At 35.5% G+C, this 22,839-nt stretch overlaps 1 protein-coding gene across 7 annotated transcripts in view; it reads right to left on the minus strand.

Annotated features, from left to right (window-relative positions):
* Window positions 1-22,839, minus strand: part of DICER1 (dicer 1, ribonuclease III) — a 67,767-nt gene that overhangs the window by 26,509 nt on the left and 18,419 nt on the right. For all 7 annotated transcript variants that reach the window (XM_068946955.1, XM_068946954.1, XM_068946956.1 and 4 more), the window contains exons 2-15: window positions 21,623-21,688; window positions 20,637-20,737; window positions 14,733-14,925; window positions 12,928-13,090; window positions 12,326-12,456; window positions 10,250-10,384; window positions 9,445-9,605; window positions 8,202-8,370; window positions 5,508-5,980; window positions 3,207-3,339; window positions 2,518-2,760; window positions 2,253-2,407; window positions 596-728; window positions 35-110 (exon numbers count right to left, since the gene is read on the minus strand). In XM_068946955.1, coding sequence (XP_068803056.1) covers window positions 35-110; window positions 596-728; window positions 2,253-2,407; window positions 2,518-2,760; window positions 3,207-3,339; window positions 5,508-5,980; window positions 8,202-8,370; window positions 9,445-9,605; window positions 10,250-10,384; window positions 12,326-12,456; window positions 12,928-13,090; window positions 14,733-14,876 — 2,116 coding nt within the window. In that variant the 5' untranslated portion in view covers window positions 14,877-14,925; window positions 20,637-20,737; window positions 21,623-21,688. The remainder of the gene's footprint in view (window positions 1-34; window positions 111-595; window positions 729-2,252; window positions 2,408-2,517; window positions 2,761-3,206; window positions 3,340-5,507; window positions 5,981-8,201; window positions 8,371-9,444; window positions 9,606-10,249; window positions 10,385-12,325; window positions 12,457-12,927; window positions 13,091-14,732; window positions 14,926-20,636; window positions 20,738-21,622; window positions 21,689-22,839) is intronic.

The raw sequence follows: 22,839 nt of genomic DNA on the forward strand, positions 1-22,839 counted from the left end.
CTTACCAAAGAGACCTTGCTTTTCAAATTCTTACCAATTTTGTGCAGTTTTTCACAGCAAATAAGAGCTACAACTCTCTCAGCCAGTCTTGCACAACTCATTGGAGGACCCTATAAACATTTAAATTTTGCTTAAAAGTTTTGGTTGAATAGTACATTACTTATTACATGTTACATAAACAGTTTAAATTAACATAAACATACATATTATATAGCAAAACTCTGCAAAACTGCAGGTATAATATTTTTAAGAGATACTCTGCTTAACATTGCTTTTCCATGAAAACCACAATTACAAGTTTTTCAATTCAGCATCATCTTGACCACAGAACAATAAAGCACACTCTTGCAACTCATAAATGGGCAAGAAACCTAAATATTTATGCCTTTGGAATAAACGGTAGCTGTTGGAAAACAGACTACAGCAGAAAAAACAATGATCTGAAAACAGTTACAAAGCACAATGCAGGAAAAGAAAAATCGTGCAATCTTCATTTACAACAATAAAAAAACCCCCTGAGTTCTAGAAAAGGTACATGCCCATCTATACAAATATATTCACTTATTTCCATGCTTTTCCTTCCCCAAATACCTACAACAATTGAGGCTCGAAGAGGTGAGTTGATTGGCAGGTAGAGAGTAGAGTAAAACGTATGATCAGGTAGTTCTCGGGTTTTACACTTGGGAGCTAGGTGAGTAAATGGATCGCTTGGTAATCTAGCGCAGTACCTGTTGACAAGATATTTTTCAAATCGTCAATACCTGCATGTTGTCATCTGAAGATATTACACAAAGAATTTTGCCTCACTGCTGTAAAAACTATAGAAGATTTTGGGCTTCAATTTCCAAACACTACTATTTAATGAAACAGAATAATAAACAGAATAATTGAGTCGGAATGGACCCTTGGAGCCCAACCTCCTACGCAAAGCAGGGTTAACTTCAAAGTCGGATGAGGTCACTTAAGGCTTTACCCAATCAAGTTCTGAATATTTTTAAGGATGCAAGTTCCATACCCTCTCAGGGAACCTGTTTCAGTGCTTAACTACTCACTAATTATAAGGAATAACATTTACCGACTGGAATTTCCCTAGCTACAACTTGCACCTGTTGCCTCCTGTCCTTTCCACTGTGCATATCTGTCCTTTTCACTGTGCATCTCTTAAGCTACAGAAGACAAAGGTAGAAGCTTCTTAGGATGGCAATTAGATCACCCTTAGCTATCTCTTCTCCAGGCGGAACAAACCTTGTCCCTCAGCTACTCTTCATACATCATGTGCTCTAGCCTCCTAGAGTGAGTCAGCTAGACTATCTCCAGTTTGTCAGTACTCCTTCTGTCCTGACAGAGCCCCAAACTGGATACCATATACTAGATGCAGCCTCATGAGTGCTGAGCAGAGGGGAATAATTTTCATCCTGGTGGCTATACCGGACTAAATTAACAAGAGCAGTTTTCCTTCCTTACTGCAAGACCACACTGCTGACTCATCTTCAGCTAACTCCAAGTCCTTTTCTACAAAGTTGGTCTCAAGCCAGCTGGTTCCAAGCCTGTAGTGATGCACAGGGCTATTCAATCCCAGCTGCCAGACTTCACATTTGTCTTTCTTCAATCTCCAGAGTTTACTGTTGACCCATTTCCTCAGCTTGACAAGGTCGGAATGGCAGCCCTGCCCTCCATCATAGCAACTGCTCCCCCAACAAGCTTGGTGTCAAATGCAAAATTTGCTGAAGACACATTCTATGCTACTACTCAGATCAATGATGATAAACTGTTTCGCACCCCAAAATAGCCCAAAATACATTCAGTTTACTCACTATGTTTTTATTTTGTTTTTAAGCAAGACAACAGTTTGCTATTACAAATGTGAAATCTTCCAATTCTAATATTCACTTTAGTTGTAACAAGCCATGCAATTTTTTTTTTTTTTCCCCCAAAGCTAACTTATCAAGAGCAACAAAATCTTACTACCTATTTTGAAGTTCAATGCTTTCAAGGCAGCTTTTAACTAAACAGGAATCCATATCACTAAATTTATCATCAGATCTAGAACCTTCATAGGATAAAAAAACCCCACAATACGAACTATCCCTTTCAAATCACTGTGATAATTCTCTTGAGGACAGAAGATTCCGTCAAGATTTCTAAGAGGAAGCATATACTGTACCCCAGCCTATGCTACCACGTTGAGAGGTCGACTCAAATTTTTTATTCAGCGACATGAAGGAAAAGGAAAAAGTGAACACGCCTCCTACCTATTTATGTGTCCAATAGCAGTGTTAATCGTAACTCTTGGACTGTTCTCATCTGGCCTCAAAACATACGGTGGAAATACATCATCATCATCAACAATGGGTTCAGTTTCAGTTTCACTGGTATCAACAGATTTTGAGCATTTGTTTCTCAAGATCTTAACATTTTAAGAAAAAAACAAATGAAAAGGTTTTTTTGTATGTTTGTTTTAGGAAAAAGCTATGATAAAAAATAAATAAAACCAGGCAGATTCTTTCAACTTCATACCTTCTCAATTGCTTTATATGTCTTAAGATCTTCCTCAAAACTTTTGATTTTGTCCGTATCTGCTAACATGATGTAATTGGAAATTGGTGCTCTAGCTCTTCCTTTTGACTGCACATAGGAGCGGTATTCTGTGGGTAAATCAAAACGCACCACCAAGTTGCATTTTGGTATGTCAACACCCTCTTCTACAATACTAGTAGCAATAAGTAAGTTGGTCTCATGTGCTCGAAATTTTCTAAGAACCTGCAAAAGTAATCAAGAGAGATTTAAGAGATTAATCTAGCACCTGTTTGCATCATGCAATTCATTAACAGCTTAATAAAAAACAGAATGGATCAGACATTCTAAAAACTTGCCTAAACATGCATGGTTGCCTAAAAACACATATGATTTTCTGTACAGTATTACTGTGTCACTATTAACCCAATAGAGAAAAGAGTTACATGATTGATATGACAAGACAAAAGCATGATTTTACGAATTGTTTTAATTTCTATCCATTAGTGCAATATGGCGTAACAATAACAGCTGGTTAGAGAAATTATTATGAAAAACATCCCTATCATAAGTATGCATATTTGTTAAAGCAAGGGTACTTTTTCTGAACTTCCAATGGCTATGCCCAGACTTTGCCTGTAAACGAAGTTTCTGAAGGTACTGCTAGTTTCAATGATTTTTACTAAAGTTACCTCTTCCTGTTTCCTAAATTCTACTTCCATCTGCTTGTTACGAGGCTGATTCTTGCCAATGCCATGTCCAGTTATAAAATTACTGCTGATATAAGCCAGTTCTGGATCTTGTTTGCCAGCTTCTTTTATCAACCTTTAAAAAAAAAAAAAAAAAAAAAAACAGTACTTTGTAAGTCACAACACAGAAAATGAGAAATATTTTGCTTGCTAAGACCTACATTTAAAAAAAATAGAGGCATGGTAATTAAATATTTTGACAACATGTAAATAAACTGGTCTTTGTGTTTTCTGAAAATACTAGTTTATAGTGAAAATTTCTGTAAGGACAATAAAAGATAGAATGCATACGTATGCAGCATGTGTGTGCATGCATCACAAACATTTTAGACCTATCATGAAAAAAACATAGTTAAAAGCAAAGATATTTTTAAACCAAGATATTACTCTAAGGTTTCCAGTTGTTCAAGACCCTATTCAAGACATCTGTAAGTTAATCTCCTTTCTGCTAATGTCAGTCAGCCAGCATTTGCAGAAAATATCTTCTAACTGGGCCCTCAAAAAATACACTTCCTCAGTATGAAGTGTTAAATTTCTAGGTTAAGAAGAAGAAAAATTACGTTTTAAAATACACATGCTGTTCAGGTATATTAATGACAAAAATATTGTTGAACTGTTTTTCTAAAAAGTGATCTCAGCCCACTTAGTAAGTTTTTTTGTTTGTTTTAAACTAACTCAAATATACCTACAACTGGTGGATTTAATCAAAGTCTTCAACAAGGAGCACTAAACAGAGGTTAGGATCATTCATGCTCTCACTTTATTCCCCCACATTTTTCTTTAGGTTATACGAACAGAAAAAAGCTAGATTCTGCAATGCTTTGATTTCACAGACAAGCTAAAAGAACTGCTTACAAAGTGCATTGAGCCTAGATCTAGGCATTTATGGATTTTGAAGTATAATTTGTGCAACTGAAGTAATTGCTTATGTTGTAGCATCCTTAGTCGATCTGCTTCCAGCATGGACAGAATCTGGGATTTCTCAATTGTAACAGGCTTACGAGCAGCAAAGCCAATAAAAGGGGTCATACAAAAAGACTGCATTCCCCTACACGTCTCTACAGTCATCCCAGAACCACTCTTCCACTTGCCTCATGGCACATTCATCTCATTATCACCAGGTCCTCCTCATATGCACACAACAGCCTACTTCCACATTCCTCTAACAGTAATTCAAACTGCTTCCCACTGTGCTGTGCAGCACAGAAGACAATGGCACTGTGCTAGCTACTGCCAAACAGAATGCAAAATGCCAAGTTCTCCCCTTACTCTGATTGGAAGGCAATTGAAGCCTCTCCCTTTTATCTAGTCACTGATTTTAATGACATTTGTGGGAACTTAAAATACCTTAAAGACTTCTGTGCTTTCCTTTGCAATCTGTTGAAACTAAGGTCAAGAACTATTTGGAATGCAATAAACAAATCACAAAGGACATTATATAGCACATTATCAAAAACCAAAAAAACCACCATCCTCCCAAAAATGATATGTGAATAAATCAAATGTGTCATTCACGGTTTGTGGCAAATAGCATTTAACAATTTAAAAAGGAGCATATAGCTAACAGATCACATTCAGGAAGAAAAAAAAAATCTGATAAAGAATCAAGTACTGCAAAGTGTATCTTGGCATATATTCCAGGGATTGTATTTTTCTTGGTGGAGACTGTAAGAAGTGCTTAATGTTTCACTCAGTGTAATACTGAACAGGTGTTTTATAAATATCAACTGTTAAAGTAGTACTGGTAAATCTTAAAGAGATATTTGTGCAACATAAATCTGATTTTCTTAAAACCTGGATCATTCAATACTGTCATTTAGGAAGGTATAGGTAAAACTTTCAGAAGTATTGCACTCAAGTTTAAAAAAAATTCCAGTATCACAAATCCATCACAAATATGAATTTAAAGACTGATTAAGAAAAAAAATAAAATCAGTGTACGTCTATTCTACAAGTCAAGTAGAACATTTTACATTTTGCCTTGAAAAGAAATCAAATTACAAAACCAAGGACCGAAAATCAGCTGTTGAGTACAATTTTCAAAAATACACATGCTCTTCCCACCCACCCCATATGCACATAGCTTGAATAGTTTACTTTTTATCATTTTTTCTTTATGTAGATTCAATATGATCTCCTAAACCAACTTTTAAACAGAGTTCTGAAATATGCATTAACATTCATGTGCTGGCTGTCGAGTGTGACCTTTTTTAAAAAGTAAATTTTTAAATAGAGAAGACTTACCTATTTAGGACAACTGCTGTGTATCTTCTTTCCACAAAAATAATTCCACATAAAATATTAGTAAAAGGAGATGGGAAATTAGTCTCTGGCTTCTCTTTCTCCTCAATTTCTTCATCTTCATCATCATCTTCAGAATCACTCCAAGATACGTAATTATCCTGATTCCTATTGTTATACCATTCAACACTTTCAAACTGCTGCCGTTCATATGGTTTATATTTGCGCAAGATTTCAAGCAGCTTTATTACTTTTGGGGTTACAAATTTCAGGTCAAGTGAGGCAGGTGAGAAGTGCTCTTCACAGAGTGCATGTATTTTCCTTAGGAAAGTGTCTGTAAACAATAAAAATTTCCTGTGCAGCTCCTCTTGTTCATGTTTGATATACTTCTGTAGCTCTCTCACCATCATACCAGCTACCTTATCTGCACACCAGGGTCCCAGAACAACCAATACAGCTCGACAGTCTGACAGTATCTACAACAAATGAATTCAAATATCAGTTCAAAGAGTGTATGTATATATATATATATATATTTACTATTCACTTTAGACTGAGATCTCATTTTTCAGGTAGCACAATCTTCATAAGCGTTATGACGACTGTTTTATTAATAAAAGACATTTAGAAGTCAGTTTTTAATCATTCATGAGAAGCACAAGTTCCCAGGGTCTACTGAAGCAAAACTTTGGGTTTCTTGTTCCTAAATCATTAACAACTAAAATTTGAACTTTGTACACCCCTGTATCTCAACAAAAGCAACTTTAATTACTATTTCGCACTCTGATGGAATTGTCATTTGAAATTTACCTCAAGATATTTATGCTAAAAATCAGAATATTTCAAGAGGCAACTAGATAAACATAGCAGAAAATACAATCCCCTGTCATTACACTGAAACTAATAACAATTCCGATAACAATAACTGTTTAATAGATGTTTTTACTTTGCTATTTGTTATTGATACTTGTCAATGTTTCAAAAGTATCTAGCTAGGAAGTTGCACAGTAGCCTTTGGTCAATCTTAGCAAGTCTAACCTCTCAAATGAAAAAAATTAAGGGTGTGGGTGCATATACGAAAAACTGAAAGAGGAAACTATACACTTTACAGAGCAAGAAATTAGGAATTCGAGTACCAAGACGTTATCCGATGGAAAGCCCCTCCCGATCCCAAGTAGTCAAACATCACAATAGGAAAATCCAGAAACAGAGTACAAGGATACTACTATTCAAAAGACTCACGACCTGGCTGTAGTGTTACAACAGAAGTATCACAAAATAGTCAGGATAATATAGTTTTCAGGGGCTTTATTAATTTCTCTTCTTGTTCCCTTCGGTGAGGAAGTATACAATAGGTTATCACCACAGTCTCTACAATATCTTCCTCAAAGTTTGTCAGCTGCAAGACCTAATTAAGGGCAGAATTTATCGAAACCAATTGTAACTGCACATAGAGCTTAGGCTCTCTCCATAGCCAAGACAAAGAGCACCCTAAGTGGAAAACTAATTCCTTTTTCCTAAATATGGGTGCCTCCATCTTCTTGGAGAGCCACTGGACCAGAGAACAAGCACAGAATTGGTACACACATTAGCAGCATAGAAGCTGATCCACTTATGGACAACTTAAGTCCTGGGGATTGATCACTACCCTATTGCATTTTAAGCTTAACACAAAGGTAACCCAGGACTCCCCTTCCCATACAATTGTGCTATACTGAAAGGTAGAAAAATAGGCTGCCTTACAAGTCAGCCTTCTCTCTGGAACTAATAATCTTTTCTATGGCCAGTGCCAGAGTGCTAGGTTTCCAAGAACGCTAAAAGAAATCAGAATAATTTTCGTGGAAGAGAGAAATATATTCTCCAGCTTCTTCACTGATTCTCTTAAGAAATATGACTCATTACTGACTTCTTGTTAAAAAACAAACAACAACAATAATAAACCACTTATGCATCTACATAGTTATACCTCAGGAGGGAATTTCAAACTGCAGAGTCCAAGAACATAAAGATGACGCCCGGACCCCAAGTGTGACAGATCCATGCTTAATAGGCTGTAATGCTCTGGATTCTATTTTGTCATCCCACGTGACAACCTCCATCGTACAAGAAACATAGGGCCAACCACGAGGTTCAAGATTTCATTCCAGCGAGGTGGTGTGGAAGCGCTTATTGGCACTAGTCTAATAGTCTTCTGATTAAAATAAATTGTGGAAACCACAGAGCTATAGCTGGAATTTCTGTCTCAATTCTTACTTCATCATCTGGTAATGTAACTAGGTATAACTTCTCTGAATACTTCCTGAGGTACTATTTCCTCTTCTGCACTGAATTATTCAATTACCACTGGAGGTCATGAAGACGTCAAATTCTTGACTTCAGAAATAAGGACCCACAACATAATAGTGCAGGTTTATTTTACTGCCTTAAGCAAATAGGAACACAAGATTCTCAAATCAGATGAAGTTCCTATCTAGGAATCAAATGGTTGACATTCAAGCTCCACTCAGATTTATGAAAAGACCAGCATCATTAGTGGAAAAAAAAAAAGTTAGAAGTTGGGGTTCCCCCCCCCCACCCCCCCGATACTCCAGGTTGGCTGGCTTAAAAAAAATTTCACTAACATAACATATGCTGCAAAGAAAAACAATGGTGAAGATTTCAATTCCCCAGGTTTTACATATAGCTTGAAGTCCTTACCTGCTTTGAAATTAATGTAGAATCTCTCTCTTTTGAATGCACAGATATGTTACAGTCATTTAGAAAAGTAAGTGCTTCATCCAATTCCTTTAATAGTCTTCCATACAACCCACTTTTGTCAGTATATGGTCCACAGTCCACAACAATCTCACATGGCTGAGAAGTATATCTTAATTGAGGGCAAAGATAAAGTCAAATACAGCTTTGGAAAGTCAGTTATTTTTAGCTTGTCAACATTATACAGCAAACAGTAGGGGCAATAAGAAGAGCACTCAAGTACGTTTCCCTCCCAATGAGGGAAGCAAGTGATGGTGCTCCAGAAAGTGGTCTTTTGAGATGCCAAACAATAGATGTAATATAAAGTCTGCAAACATGCATATTTACACTTACACAAGTGACTGGTCTTAAATGACAGAGCTATGAGAAAAATTCTTAAAAGCAAATGGTTCCCACACGTTTTTTAAAAAAAGTATTTTAAAGAAAAGAACTGTTCTAGAACACAAGAACAATCATCTTTGACTTTGTCTAAAATGAAGTTCACACAATGCAGTCCAGGTGGTGTAAGAAAATATACAACATATTAATCACTCCATGTGAATTTTTCCTCTACAGCAAACAGTCACATTATCACCATTTTTATTTATTTTAAACAATATTCACAGCATGCTACATTCTATAGTAACACAGGGGAAAAAGCCCATTTTTGCGGTATTTCAGTATTGTTTTAACTGCCTCCTCTTGTCCCCTTATGTCTTTCATTAGCCTCTAAACACAGGCTACTCATTTAAAAAAAAAAAAACAGCTTTTAGGTATTAGGGATATCTTTTATTGTAGGTGCTGCAACATTTTTCTAAATTAGAGAGTAAGATTATGGCATATACTGGAAATGGACCTGTTACTCTTTAAACATAAGACAGTCTGTCTTACAAAAAGTTCAACAATGTGATGTGGAATGTGAACTTTCCAGGTTTTTTTAAGACTACATAAAAGCTCTGAAGATTCCAAGGCCAGCCAGCTTACATACTTAAAACCTTAAGAAAAGCTATACTTCAATGCTAGTTACTCAAAACAGTTTAATAGTTTATATCTTCTTTCCCGACCCCTAGTACAAGTAATGGCATTACATACACACAAACTTTCATGGGGCTTGCGAGGAAATATTTTTAGTGGATTCTTTCTCCGATATATCCAAAATGAAATACACAGGTATCAATTTAACAGCCACAATTATACTAAAACATACCTGTCCAAGACCACCAAATCAGTTGCAGTTTCAGCATTGCTCTTTAAGATTTTCTCCAGTTTCTGAATCTTCTCCTCTAGTTCAGTAGGATCACATTTCCCATTTAAAATGGAAGCTGTTAATCCCAGGATTCGAGGACATGATGGACAATCTTCACAGATCTGTGAAATAAATTAGAACTAAATGTCTTAGTATAGATACCTGCTGCCATTCTGCAAGCTTACCATCAAGCTAGTGAATTGCAGATCTATATACTTAGTTGAAAACTAGTATTTCAGTAGCAGGTTCTGGACAAGGAATCAAACTCTCAATTGATATTTTCTATTCAACTGACTGGGAATGAAGCTGGAAAACTGAAGAATATTAAACAGCAATAGAGAAACAATAAAAAAAACCACGAGAGAAAAAGCCTTACAAAACATATTTAGAAAACAGTATTTTTAGAATAATAAAAAAAATAATTAGTACATCCCATTTCCAAACTCTACTAGTTTCTCTCAAATATTTTACCAGTGAATTTTGAAAATTGCCTAAGTCCATAAATTTGGCATCTCTTTTCTGTTAATGTCATATTTTTCTACAATCATCACTGTAAAACATGGTAAATACACTGTTTTTCTATCTCATAACGTCACTGAATGTTAATTCACTGCAGTAAATTCTCAGTTCCAGAACACGCTAACATATAGTTCCATAGATGTTTCTCTCAGCAAAGCTGGCTTAAGCATTTCCCAATTATCTGTCCCTTCCTCCTCACTCACGCTCCTTAACCAATTGTTCCAATAGTCACACAATGGAAACCTACCTTCATAATTTCACAATATGGATGGTCCTGGATTGCAAGATGGCACTCATCAAACACCAAAAGATTAATGTTTGACAGGGATAAATATTCATATCTCAAAACAGTCAACGCAACATGGCATGTCATAATCAAAACCTAGATTAAAGAAAACAAGGAAAAGAAAACGCCAGTATAAAACACACAGGCCATCTTTCACAGCTATGCGAAGCAGAGAAGCTCTTCTGCAAGTCTTACTAAATAACACTAGCAGACAGCAACTCCTTCTATTTGTCTACCCACACCACCTAGAACAAAAGAGAATAAAATATGCAGCGCTTAGTGTTATGCACATTTCAGCAAGTAATCTGGCTGACAAAAAACAACACAAGTACACCTCGCCTCCAGTAATACACCTCGAAAAAATGAATACAAACACATGATATTGGACTCCAGTCAGACTACACAGCACAAGCTTCACGGAATGCAAAACTAAAACTCAACCATGTACAGCAGAAAGGCAGTGTATTAACACACACACAAAATTAGGAAAAAAAAAAATCACCTCTTCAAGTCCACTTCTTGCCAATTAACACAAACCTGCGTCCTATGTGCAAGTGTCTTTCTCCCCTATTCTAAAATTCAGTTTAAAAAAAAAAAGGAGGAAAAGTATGTGCATGCAGCAAAAACAACAGCATTAAGATTAATGACAGCAGCAAAGATTTTTAGAAAGCATGCTCTTCAGAAATTATTAACCAAACCTACACATTTTTAGAACTATATCCAATCCTCTAACAAAGGATTGTAAAACTTTTTGCAAAAAGTTAGAATGACCATTTACTATTTAAAGAGGGTATCATTTCAACTTAACAGAAGCTCCTGTGTTGTTAAAATTTAACTGTGAAGTCAGAAAGGTATATTATACAATACAGTCACACGAAAAATTAGGCTAGCTCATCTTATTTATCAGATGTCTGAATCCATTATCAGGCAATTTCTCTGTAAATACCACAATTAGGCCCTAACCATGAATCTTAACATCCAGAGATGAAGTAACTGGTAAGAAAAGTGATTGAATGAGCTAATGGAAAAAATGAGAAAGTTTCATCTAAAATAAACTTTTTTTTTTTTTTTTTTTTAAGTTTTTGTTAAAATACCTTTAACCAACGCATTTGGAGAAACAGTTACTTTACAGAATATATATTCTGCCCTAGTATTGAACTACTACTTAATTCAATGCTGCTATATCTTCATGCTATCGTCAGCAAGAGCTGGCCAAAATGGTATCTCAGAGTCCTCAGTTTAGGCTTTCTAGAATTTTTTTTTAGAATTAATTACATATTAATATCTTAGTTTCAAGATTTAAAAGATGAAAAGATTAGAATGTGATTATAGCACAAAGCTGAGTTTCTGGATAAAATTATGCACTATTTTATGCTAACACCATACTCCACTAAGTATAGTAACCCCTTTCACTTGACGGAATTCTTCAGACATTTATTTCATGGGCCTCTAAACACTGCGTGCGTGCGTGCACACACACACAAAAGTAGTAAATAACCCCCACAAATTTCAAGATGTAAGATACTTAGGTAGATATTTTACAAGAGAAAGGTCAAAAATCACCAAGAAAAAACTGCTCTCAAAAGTTAATTATTTTCCATATAAGAAAACTATACAGAAATAGCGTTTCCAAAAAGGCAGAAATAAAAAATATGTCAACAAGATAATGCACTGCTTCCCCAGGGAGCATTCAACTTCACCATCTTTTGTTGAGCATTCAGTATTCTATTTATTGCCCAATATTAAACACCATGCAATGGGATTTGAAGTACATTGCGCGCACTCAAAGTTTCTTCTGCAATCACCATGAATCATAAGGCAGGGAGACTGCAAACAAAAGATTAAAGGCCAGATTTTCAATACAACCTGAATACCCCCTTTAAATGTTTTACCTCAAAAATTCATATGCAAGTATCATGGATAGGCTGAAATTCTCTTAGAAGAAAAGTTTAGGTATAATTTTAAAGATACTATCACTTCTGATCAAGCCTAACTTAGTTCATTATTTTGATTTACAGTTTATACTTAAAACATTACCTGATGCTTAGAGAATTCCTGACTCCATTGCTCTTTTGTCCATGATTCAGTTATCTCTAAACTTGAATACTCTCCCACTTTAAGATCTGAATGTGTCCTGACAGCTGACACTTGTTGAGCAACTTGATTTGCTAAAGTAAAAGAAAACAAATAAAATAAGAGAGGAAAAACATGTCCTCAGTCACAAAAAATGCCAAAAGGTCTTTACATAATTTTGAAGATGCATGTCATATTACTTAGCACACTGTTTCATAATACGATCTTTATGTTATGCTAGTGTTAAGTGAAGGGTAAAAAATAACTCCATATTTGTACAACTACAGTAAGGAGACAGACTGATGATTAAATTGCACTTCAAATTCAATGCCTTAATTTAAAAATCAGGAAACGAAAGGGATCAGGGACAAATAGGTTGAATTAAATGCAGTATAAGTCAACAGACAAAAGCTATCACTTCCTATAATCAGCTTCTCATGCTTGCCATTTGTGTACTTTAAAAGAAGTTTCATCCAATATTACTTTTACACAACTTCTATTAAAGAGCATTCTATTAAGGTGTATTAAAATGTTTGGGAACTTGTTAGTTAGGTTTTTGCTCTTACCCGAGTTGACCAAGAACACTGTTCTTTTTCCATTTTTGTTGAAATCTCCCCTGATCTGATAGGACAGTTCTTTAGTGAGTAGTACTGCAATAAAAGTCTTCCCTGAGCCAGTGTTTAAACAGACTATTGTATTATGATCCAAAGCTGCTTCAAGCAGTTCAACCTAGGTTTAAGAATAACAATATCATTACTTGCAGCAGTATAGTAGAACAGCTGACAAAAAAGAAAGAAAAAAAAATAGAAAAAAGAAAAGAACCACACACAGAGTACATAAACTCTAAGCAAGTCAGTAGTACCTGTAGAGATCTTTCTAGTGCCATAGAATGAACATCGCTCTTTTATAACAATGTATTATCAGTCATTCAAAAATATTAATACACAGCATATGGTTGGGCTTGTAAAATTAAATTCCCTTAGTATCAGAATTTCCTGCTATTTTAAATAAAAAGATAAGAGTGAGAAAGTTAACAGATAATATTGCTACATAAGTTGTCCGAAGAAACAGTATCTAGAGTTCTAAAATCTAACTGTACACATCATTTCAGCAACATAAGTAGTGTATTAGGTCAAGGTGATCTGACATTTTCGACGGTACTTACCAAACACCAGCTTTCAGGCACCTCTACAGGACACAAAGAACTGAAATTTTAGAACTTAGAAACAGCCTTTCTTAACAAGACAAAAAAAAAAAAAAAATCAGATAAGCCTGCCAGGGTTTCTGACAATGCTAAGCTGCCTTGACCAAAACGTGAACTAAAAAGAAGACTTAGTCTGTATAAGACAGAGGGAGAAGGACAGATTATGACTGTATGCATACAATCTAGAAACACGGAGTAATGCTTACTACATTTGTCCCCAAGAACATTTTGCAGAGAGCAATAACCTAAACTCCATTCAGTTCAATAGAGCACACTGAGAAGAGGAAATGGTGGATATTAATAAAGTATAACTCAGCCAAGCTAAGGGAAGAAAAGACAAAATTAACTCCCAACAGGTGGAGTTGTGATAGAGACTTGCCTAGACTGCGTACAACCTGCACTTCTCTGGTTGTTCCAGTTCTTTCCTCTCCCTACATTAAGAAGGGTGCTGTTGCTGCAAAATTGTGCATGACCTAGCCCAGTGCTCCTACCTATGCTGTGCTCACTAGCAAGGGGCCAGAACTGCAACAGGAACTCCACAGCTGAAATTGCTGCTTGGAAGCAGCTGCGAGCTAGCAGTTATGGGACAAGAGTAGCCATCCCACATCCTGCTTCTAAACCTGTGAGCCAACTGAACGTTCTTTTGTCGAAATTAATTCACAGTAGCCTAGTGTTCAGTATGCACTAGGAAAGGGCAAAAATTTATACTGGGTTAACATCCGCACAGCTTCGATATGGAAATCTTTGTGATTCACACTAATGCAAAGTGAGATGAAAAACTTAAACCAGTCTAAAGCACTAGTTAGTCAAACACTGCATAAGATGCATTTGAAAATAAATACAACTCCTCAAATATAAACACACTGTTCGACAGCATGTGTTCACAGAAATGAATACAACTCATTGCTCCCTAGGCCCTCCCCTCATAGACGATTTGTTTCTTTGAGAAACGAATATAATTTTGTTTGAAGCATGCTGTGTTCCCTGTTGGTCAGGGATAAGTCAACACTGCTAAACACCTAAACATTAAAGTATGAAGACTACACTGGAAAGTATTTAATACAAGTTACACCTAAGCATTAAAAACCATCTTCTGAAGACAAATTTCTATTAAGTTTATGTATTTAATTTTTTTAAACATTAGTATATTAGTATTATCACTAGTACCTGATATTTTCTTGGCGTGTAAATGTTATCATGAATTGCTTCTTGTTGCCATGGTAGTCCAAAAAATGGACCCATTGGGGAGGAAGCAGGGGTCATGAGCTGCAGTCCTGCCATGCTGAGGGATTGCAAAGCAGGGCTTTTCATTCATTCATCCAGTGTTTCTTTCATTGCATTTTTGTTCCAGCACAGCTTACTATGAGAAGAGAAAGAAATAGTATTAGATACAGTTACAATAAACATCAAGTAAAAGTTATGTACTTTTCATATAATAAGCTTTTTTTCTTGATTTTGCTTCTGCAAGTGCTAAATCTTGTCTTATTTTCTGTATAATATGTATTTTTTTTATTTTAACTTTGCAGGCACTTTTCCACATAAAACAGATGACAGCATATCAAAGTGCCAAAGAAATTCAAAAGGAACTGCATTTTACAGGGTAAAGTTCATTCTCCGTTTTTGAATTTACTCATGTATGTTTCAGAATAAAGTTCTACTTATAGTCTGATAGAATCACATTTAAAAATACTTTGAATATTAAAAAATTTATATTTTATATATATATATATATATATATATATATATATATATATATATATATATAAGCTTTACTTTAGGAAGGAAAAAATTGATTTAAAACAGCACAGGTATAAATAAGCCTCATTTTCCATTTTCACTCCCAAGAAAAAAAGTCCCTAAGGCCTGTTAAAGCTTCCCTTATATACACAAGCAACAAAGGAAGGAGGACCTTATCCTAGTTTGAGGAAAAGGAACTATACAGAATCTCAATATTTTCAAACAGTCATCTGTTTAATGAAGTGGCTGAAGCACCAGCAATTATTTATAAGAACTAGTGGAGAAGAGGTTGCTAGTCATGTTTATTAGATAGAATATTTTTCTGGAAATTGGAAGTTAACATTTTGTACATACCTGGAAACTAGAAGTTAGGGTGACTAGTGACCCATTCTCCACTATTAGGTTAATTGAGAGGATTCTCCTCCAAAGCAGGGGTGGGGGGGGGATCTCTTCCCTACTACCATCCTCCCCTGGTTTTAATCCAGCTAATCACGGCCAAGTCTTGGTCAAATATGCAACTCCCAGGTGGACAGCCAAGGGAACCTAAAGAAAGAAGCTAACTCACAACCTAGCTGCTGACTTCCTTAAACCCAGGCATGCTTCCTGCAGGCAGGTGCCCCATCTCTTTTCCCCAGACTTAGAATTTGACCAGGTGCTCCTATCTCCAGTGATATTAAAGATGAGTTTTTCAACAAGATCTGATGCCACAAATCTCTTACATATGAAACTTCTTTACACAAAGCATCATCTTTCTGCTCCGCTTTTGATCACATTTCAGGTGGAGTAGTGAGGTAAGGATGGGAATAAAAATAAACAAAGAAACAAACAAAAAGCAAACAAAAAAGGACCAGGATAGTTCAATACAGTCACCAGGAATGTCACTAAAACAACCACAGCGCCAGAAAAAGTTACTTTTAATGGGGGGGGGGGAGGGGGGGATAAAAATCAAACGAGCAGTTTATTCTAGAGAAGAAAAGACAAGGGAGCTGAAACCATATTAACAAAACATATTAATACTTGCAAAAAGTGAGCGTTTGAGCTCCAAGTCCAGCATGGGTAAATGAATTCCAGTAAATGAACAGTCTGGGCTTGAATTACAGCCAGAAAGATTTGAATTATATGAGAAGGAAGAAAATAATAAAAAAAAATAGAACCGTTCCCAACTTGAAGACAATTATCCACAGGAAAACATTTCCTACTAAGGCTATGAAGTCTTCTTCACCAGAGGCTTTCAAGAATGTTTGATATCTGTCAAGAATGATCCGGGTATAACCAATTCTCCCTTTTTCAGGGGAGAAAGGAAGAAAACTCTCCCTTTTACTTCTTTAGTAAAAGAACTATGTTAATATTGCTGAAATCCAACAGGAAATTTTAATTTTAACTTCATAGATATTATCCAGTTTAGAAGAGATGATTCCTGAAAGAAAATATGTATTTGGGGGGGCAGGAAGGGAGGAGAAAAAAAGAAATGAATATCTGAATATTCGAGGTACTTGGGTACGTTTTCACAGGATGTACTAAAGAACGCTCTCAACTGCTTTTTCCCCCCCCATCTGATTTTTTCAGTTGCTTTTGAATGACTCTCCAAACGCTTCCAAATCTTATAAGTGCTTCTCTTTTACTTTTTTTTAAATGTAACCTAAGCCACTGTTTGGGCCCGAGTCTTTCAGAGAATCTAAATAGATAAAATAGATCAATATGATACTACTTTATGTAGTTACAAATGCTAAATAGCATAGGTATAGTCATAACTGTACAGTGGATCCGGTAAAAAGAAAGAAGTCCACCTCCCTAAACCATCAATGCTACCTCCTGCTGTACTGAAGTTTCCTAGTCCTGGCCTTTATTTGCACTGGAGGCATATAAGATCTGACAAGACCAATGTCAACGTTATTACAGAAGAAGCAAGACAGAATAACAAAGTAATTGCATCATTTAAGTCTCTATTTCAATAGCAAGGAAAAATATCAGGTTCTTTCAATAAAAGAAAAGTAGTACAAGACCATCTAGAAATAAAAAGAAAAAACCCATCTATCTGAAGAACAGGTTTTAAATTTAAAACAGTTGTGATGTAAGGACTTGTATTCAGAATCTGTGGGTAGAAAATCAACTGAACCCTGAAACTAACTAAAAGGGAAACAGAAAAAGGCCAGACAAAGTAGCCTTGCTAAGTCACTGTCAGTGACAAAGATATCTGCTAAGTTGAGCCATCTTTACGCGCTGCATTATTTTAGAAACTGGCAGACAGACCTGCTGATGCTAAATTTAGAGCGAGAAAGGGTTTTTTATTTATCAAACATAGGAAACTATCATGAAAGCTATTAGACTAGACCACTGAAGCTGAACAAAGCAGCACCATGCCCAACCTTACCCTACTAATACTGAAAGTTCAATTTTATGCCTACAAACCTTGAGAGTTTAAGAGTAAAGAGCATAACTTTATGTTCTTACTTTAATGCACACATTTATGTGGACAGTGAACTGCAAACTTAGCTTGAAACTAAACCCTTGTTTTACCATTTAAAGAAATATTTCAAAAGGGCATAAGGGTGGGAACAACCAGTCAGCAACATTCAATAGCAGCTTCTTCTAGTTTACAGTAATTCTGAAAACGTGGTGTAAGTTTTTCTGTCACAGGACCATACCAAAGCTGAAGCTGTCCCTCACTGCACAAAATAAGGAACACATTAAGGAATGCATTAAGGAATAAAAGCCAGCCAAGCAGGGCACTCACCTGGAAAAGAACATCTGGATCTAGTCCTGCTCCAAGAACTGTTTAAAACATTTATGGGATGATGCTCTAAACTAAATGGAGAAGGAACTAGAGCCCCCCAAAAAAGCATCTTTCAAGTTTTTAGCACAGTTTATGTGCATAATGTGTTATAGTTATGCCAAGTTAAAACAAAACCGCAACTACCTCCAATCAACAACAGCACAAATATAACGCTATCATACATTACAAAAGTCACCAACATCAATCTGTAAATTTCTACCTGACGTTATCCTAAGAATGCAGAACTTATTCCTGATGCTGCAGGGTTTATCTTTGCCTAGACATTTTTAGTTTATCCTCCCTAAACAACCTTAGTGTCAGAGGAAAAAAAAGAACTTTAGAGGCAAAGAGGGAGGGGAAAAAAAAGAAGAAAAAAGTGTTTTGTAAATATTACTCCTGTAACTTAAAAAAAAAAAAAAAAGGAGGGGAGGGGGCAAACAGCTCAGAAACAAGTGGAAAAAAAAATCATTTTTATGGAAATAAAGTCATTTTATCCCCTTCCTTTAGTAGATAATCTCTACGATATTTTAGAAATTAAGTGTTGAGATTTTTGCTCCCAATTCAAAATTCGCAGTTTGTAACAGGTTTTTTTTTTTTTTTTTTTTTTTTAATTAAAACTAGAAGGTCCGAAGTAAGGAAATCCTGTCAAAGAATCATACTCAAGAGGACCAGTCAGAAATCTTTTGTATCGTTTATCTTTAACATCTACAATACAGCTACATGAAACACTTCTTATCCTTTATCCTCTAAAGTCATTCACCAGATGCATTGCTTACCAGTAGTTTTAATATTTGGTTTTACAATATTCAATAAATAAAATTCAAATTCAGATCTGCTTCCTCTCAAGAGGTGCAAACAGAATGCAGACACACTTATAATGCTCAAACGTAAGAACTCCTCCAAGAAGCAGGGTCTTCAAAGCATTCTTCACTAACAATACGGTGCAAATACCAATCTTTGTTGTGAATGCTTATCTTGAACTAAAATAATTCTTTTTGTTGCAATTTTACTATACAGAAACAGTCTAACAGCACAATCGGAACACTGGCCTCTAGTAGCACACCAAATGTGTCGAAGCCTACGTTTTGTTGTTTGCAGAAGTTTTATTAAAGAACTTATGAAAACGAAGATTACATTGAAGTTCTACATTTGAATCATCTGTTTCTGAAAGACTCCTATGACCGTAATATAGCTAACAGCTGAAATTCCTGGCACGCTCCTCCTAAGCTTCTGAAAATAAGAGAGAAGTAGGGTGCAACATGACAGACTCACAAAATGAGCAACCCCTTAAGTCTTACACCTGGTGTTCAGTCACTAGTACGCAGAGACCTGGATTCGAGGCGAAAGTCTAATAAACACTTTCTGTAGTAACTAATCTAGCTCTATCAACAGATAGAGCTGGTGAGAGACAGCTCACGCCAACAAAATCATGCTGTTAATGCTATACCAGTCCCTAAGGTAAGACAGCTATAACAATATACATTAGTATAATACAGCATGCCCTAGGGCATTTGCCAGTACAGAAATAAAATGAGAAAACAAATGCATTAGTTTTCTAACACATCTATATACTGGTCCCAGTACATAAAGCAAAGTAAGCTTAGGAAGGGAATATTTCTACTTTAGTAAACAGCGACATACAGCCAGATCTCGGGACAAACCACATTTCATTTTTGAAAAGCTTGTGTATAAGGGCCTACATAACAAGCCTAAGAACATAATTGATTAATCAGGGATGCAGAACCAGTGCTATGCAGATTCCTCCTCTATTACCTCCTTGACCCGGAGAATAAAGTCTGATATGTATAGCATCAAAGATCCAAGGCAACAGCCACTTGAAGTGCAGTGAGACTAAATACATGCTTCACTATAACATCAAAATAGATATCAATTTTTCTTCTACACAGCTTCTACACAGGATAGGCTTTTCTGGTTTTTTTGATGCATAACTCAAACTGAAGGGCACTATTAAAAGTAATACCTTAAAGAACCCTCCTCCTCCAACCTCTTAGCTACAATCATATATTCTCCCATACTTGTGCTATTTGTCTATATCTCATTCTATATCTGGAACACCACATCTGGAACACCACATCAGTTCAATTCTAATTCCAAACCTTCATATCTCCTCTCTTTCCATATTTTTCTCCTTAAAAACAAATTTCTTTTCTGATATAATTTAACTAACAAAATTACCTTTGAATCAAAAATATAAAAAGTGTTTAAGCACAAGACAACCTTTCAATTTAAACTAAAAAATGCATTTCTAATCATATCCAGTTTCCTAGAAATACCAAGGCATGCATTTCATGACTAACAACCTTTATCACTTTTATCATTTCTGCAATTGCTTTATCTGGTCATCTAGGGATAAAACAAAGCAGCTATTTTCATTATTCTTTCCAACTAAATTGAGGGTAGATATCTCAAACCTCACACACAAGCTACTTTACCTCAGGCTCCCAAATGTAGACCTAAAGGGATTTTAAATATAAAATAGGAGACTAAAGTGGTAAATACTTTTTTGTGTATTTCTGCTCTACTACAAAACAGGGACTTACCGTTTTAATTTCTGCAACTTCTGTGTTTATGCTCCCCGAATTGCATTTTGACATCATGATATCAGCTTGTAGATTAATCACATAATTTGCAAGCTTCGGCTCTTAAAAAGAAAATAAAAACAAAAATCCACACATCAACACCAACAATATGAATGGGTAAAAAATGAACGTCAATTTCAGGGTTATTTGTGGAAATTCAGTTGCTTACAAACATTTCAGCTGTCTAAAAGTGTAGCTTCAGTCTCATTTTGGAAAGTGAACTCTTCAGGTCTATCCTGAACAAGAATTATTTTAGTTAAGTAGTAAGAATTATTTAAAGAGCTGACATTTGGTAGTTTAAATACACAAGGAAAAGATACTTCCCTAAAACCTGAACAATAGTTCTATTGTCTATATAGATTTACTGTGTTCTATATAATGGCACTGTTTTTCCATGCACACAAGTATCTTCTTTCATTCATATTCACATTCATTCAACTTAAGATTTAAACAAATTTTAAAAAATTTGAACTTGTTTCTTTAAAATATTTTGAATTTGAAGACACAATAGAGTCAATTCATGAAAACATTTAAGTACATTGATACAAACCTTAAAAGTAAAAATATTGTGCAGCTGAGATGGTGATTTGCATAAAAATACACATTTAGCTACACTAGTAAAATTAGGAAAGACAGTCATTCACGACACTCACAGGATTTCATACAAACGTATTAGCAACTCTACAAGTCTTGAAACATAAAAAGTAGTATGTAAGCAAATTTACAATATCTTCTCAAAAGTCTAAAGAACAAAACATATATAGTATATTCACCTAAATACGAGCTTTCCCAGACCTAAAGAGAGAGATTCTGAAGTCAATTTTTTTTAAATCAATACTGAAAAGTTAAATGCAAAATGAATCTTGATGAGAATTTCTACTCCAATCAGTTCCATACAGTTAATGAGAAAGACACTCTCAAGATTACTTCAGTATGTTCATTTTTACCTCAAATGCTGATGCTGAGCTTTTCCAGAGTTTCCAATCCTGTAATTTTGTTTCACCCTAGGTAACCTAAAAGGCAATATAAAAAGAGAGCATTTTAACATGAACAGCCATAAAAACCAATTGTGCCATGTGGTAGTCTGCTTTCGTGCATTTTAATATTTAGCTCTGTAGCAACAGCACATGGTCCTTGAAAATCTAATTATCATATGTCCTTTTTTGGCTAGGGATACAGACAGTGAATGTCTGAAAGATCAGCCTTAAGTGCCCAGAAGATATTTGCATATTTTCTGTTTTATCTGTTAAAGTAATTGCTAGCTGAGTCCTGTTAGCTTTACCCTTTTCTTCTCCTGTGCTCCCTCCATACATGCTTCACCTAAAACAATGATGAAATCTTAAAGAAACTTAAGATTCAACACATTAGCTCAAAACACATTCTTTAAGCCTTTCTAGCAAAATAAACACAATACTACTTCATTTTTACAAGAACACGTAGGGAGCGCAGCATACAAAATCCAGTGAGTACCGTGTTCATGCACCAAATTAGACCCAGACATTTCATCACCAGGACTGGTTTTTAAATCCATATTTGCATCATGCATGCACCCTTTTATCCAGAATACTTTTTCTGCCTAATATCCAGCAAATCATTAGTTACATGAAGGGAACAGCATTTAAATTTAACATAACATGTTCCTGTCGTGCCTAGGCTATTCATTTATTCACCATCTCTAAAACAAGAACCAGAAAATACATTCTCTTGAACCAGAAGATAGTCTAACAACAGAAAATTGTCACATCTGCTGCAAATACAAAGAAATATACCCCACTTTACAAAAAAAAAAAAAAAGCATAAAAGGGACAATTTAAATAGAGCATGTAGTTACCCTACTACATAACAAACATTAACCGGGGTGGAAAGGTACATTTCTTCATATATCAAATTTACTTTATTCCATAATCAGATGGCAAACAAAAAGTAACCAAATGAGTAGGTACGACTCGGGAGAACAAAACAGTATGCAATTCTCTACCAATTCCAATAGTTTCCTTTGGCATGTCAGAGCTCTGAAAACAAAATCAATCAATCACAGCTTTAATTGATTGGCAGACATGAATTACAGTAGACCCTTTTAATGTTAAAGCTAACTTATAACCAGACAGGCCGCATTCCAGAGATGCGGTCAAGGTCTAGTACAAAACAGCAAGCTTATATCACA

Source organism: Struthio camelus, chromosome 5 (assembly GCF_040807025.1).
Source record: "Struthio camelus isolate bStrCam1 chromosome 5, bStrCam1.hap1, whole genome shotgun sequence".
In the NCBI taxonomy this organism is placed as follows: Eukaryota; Metazoa; Chordata; class Aves; order Struthioniformes; family Struthionidae; genus Struthio; species Struthio camelus.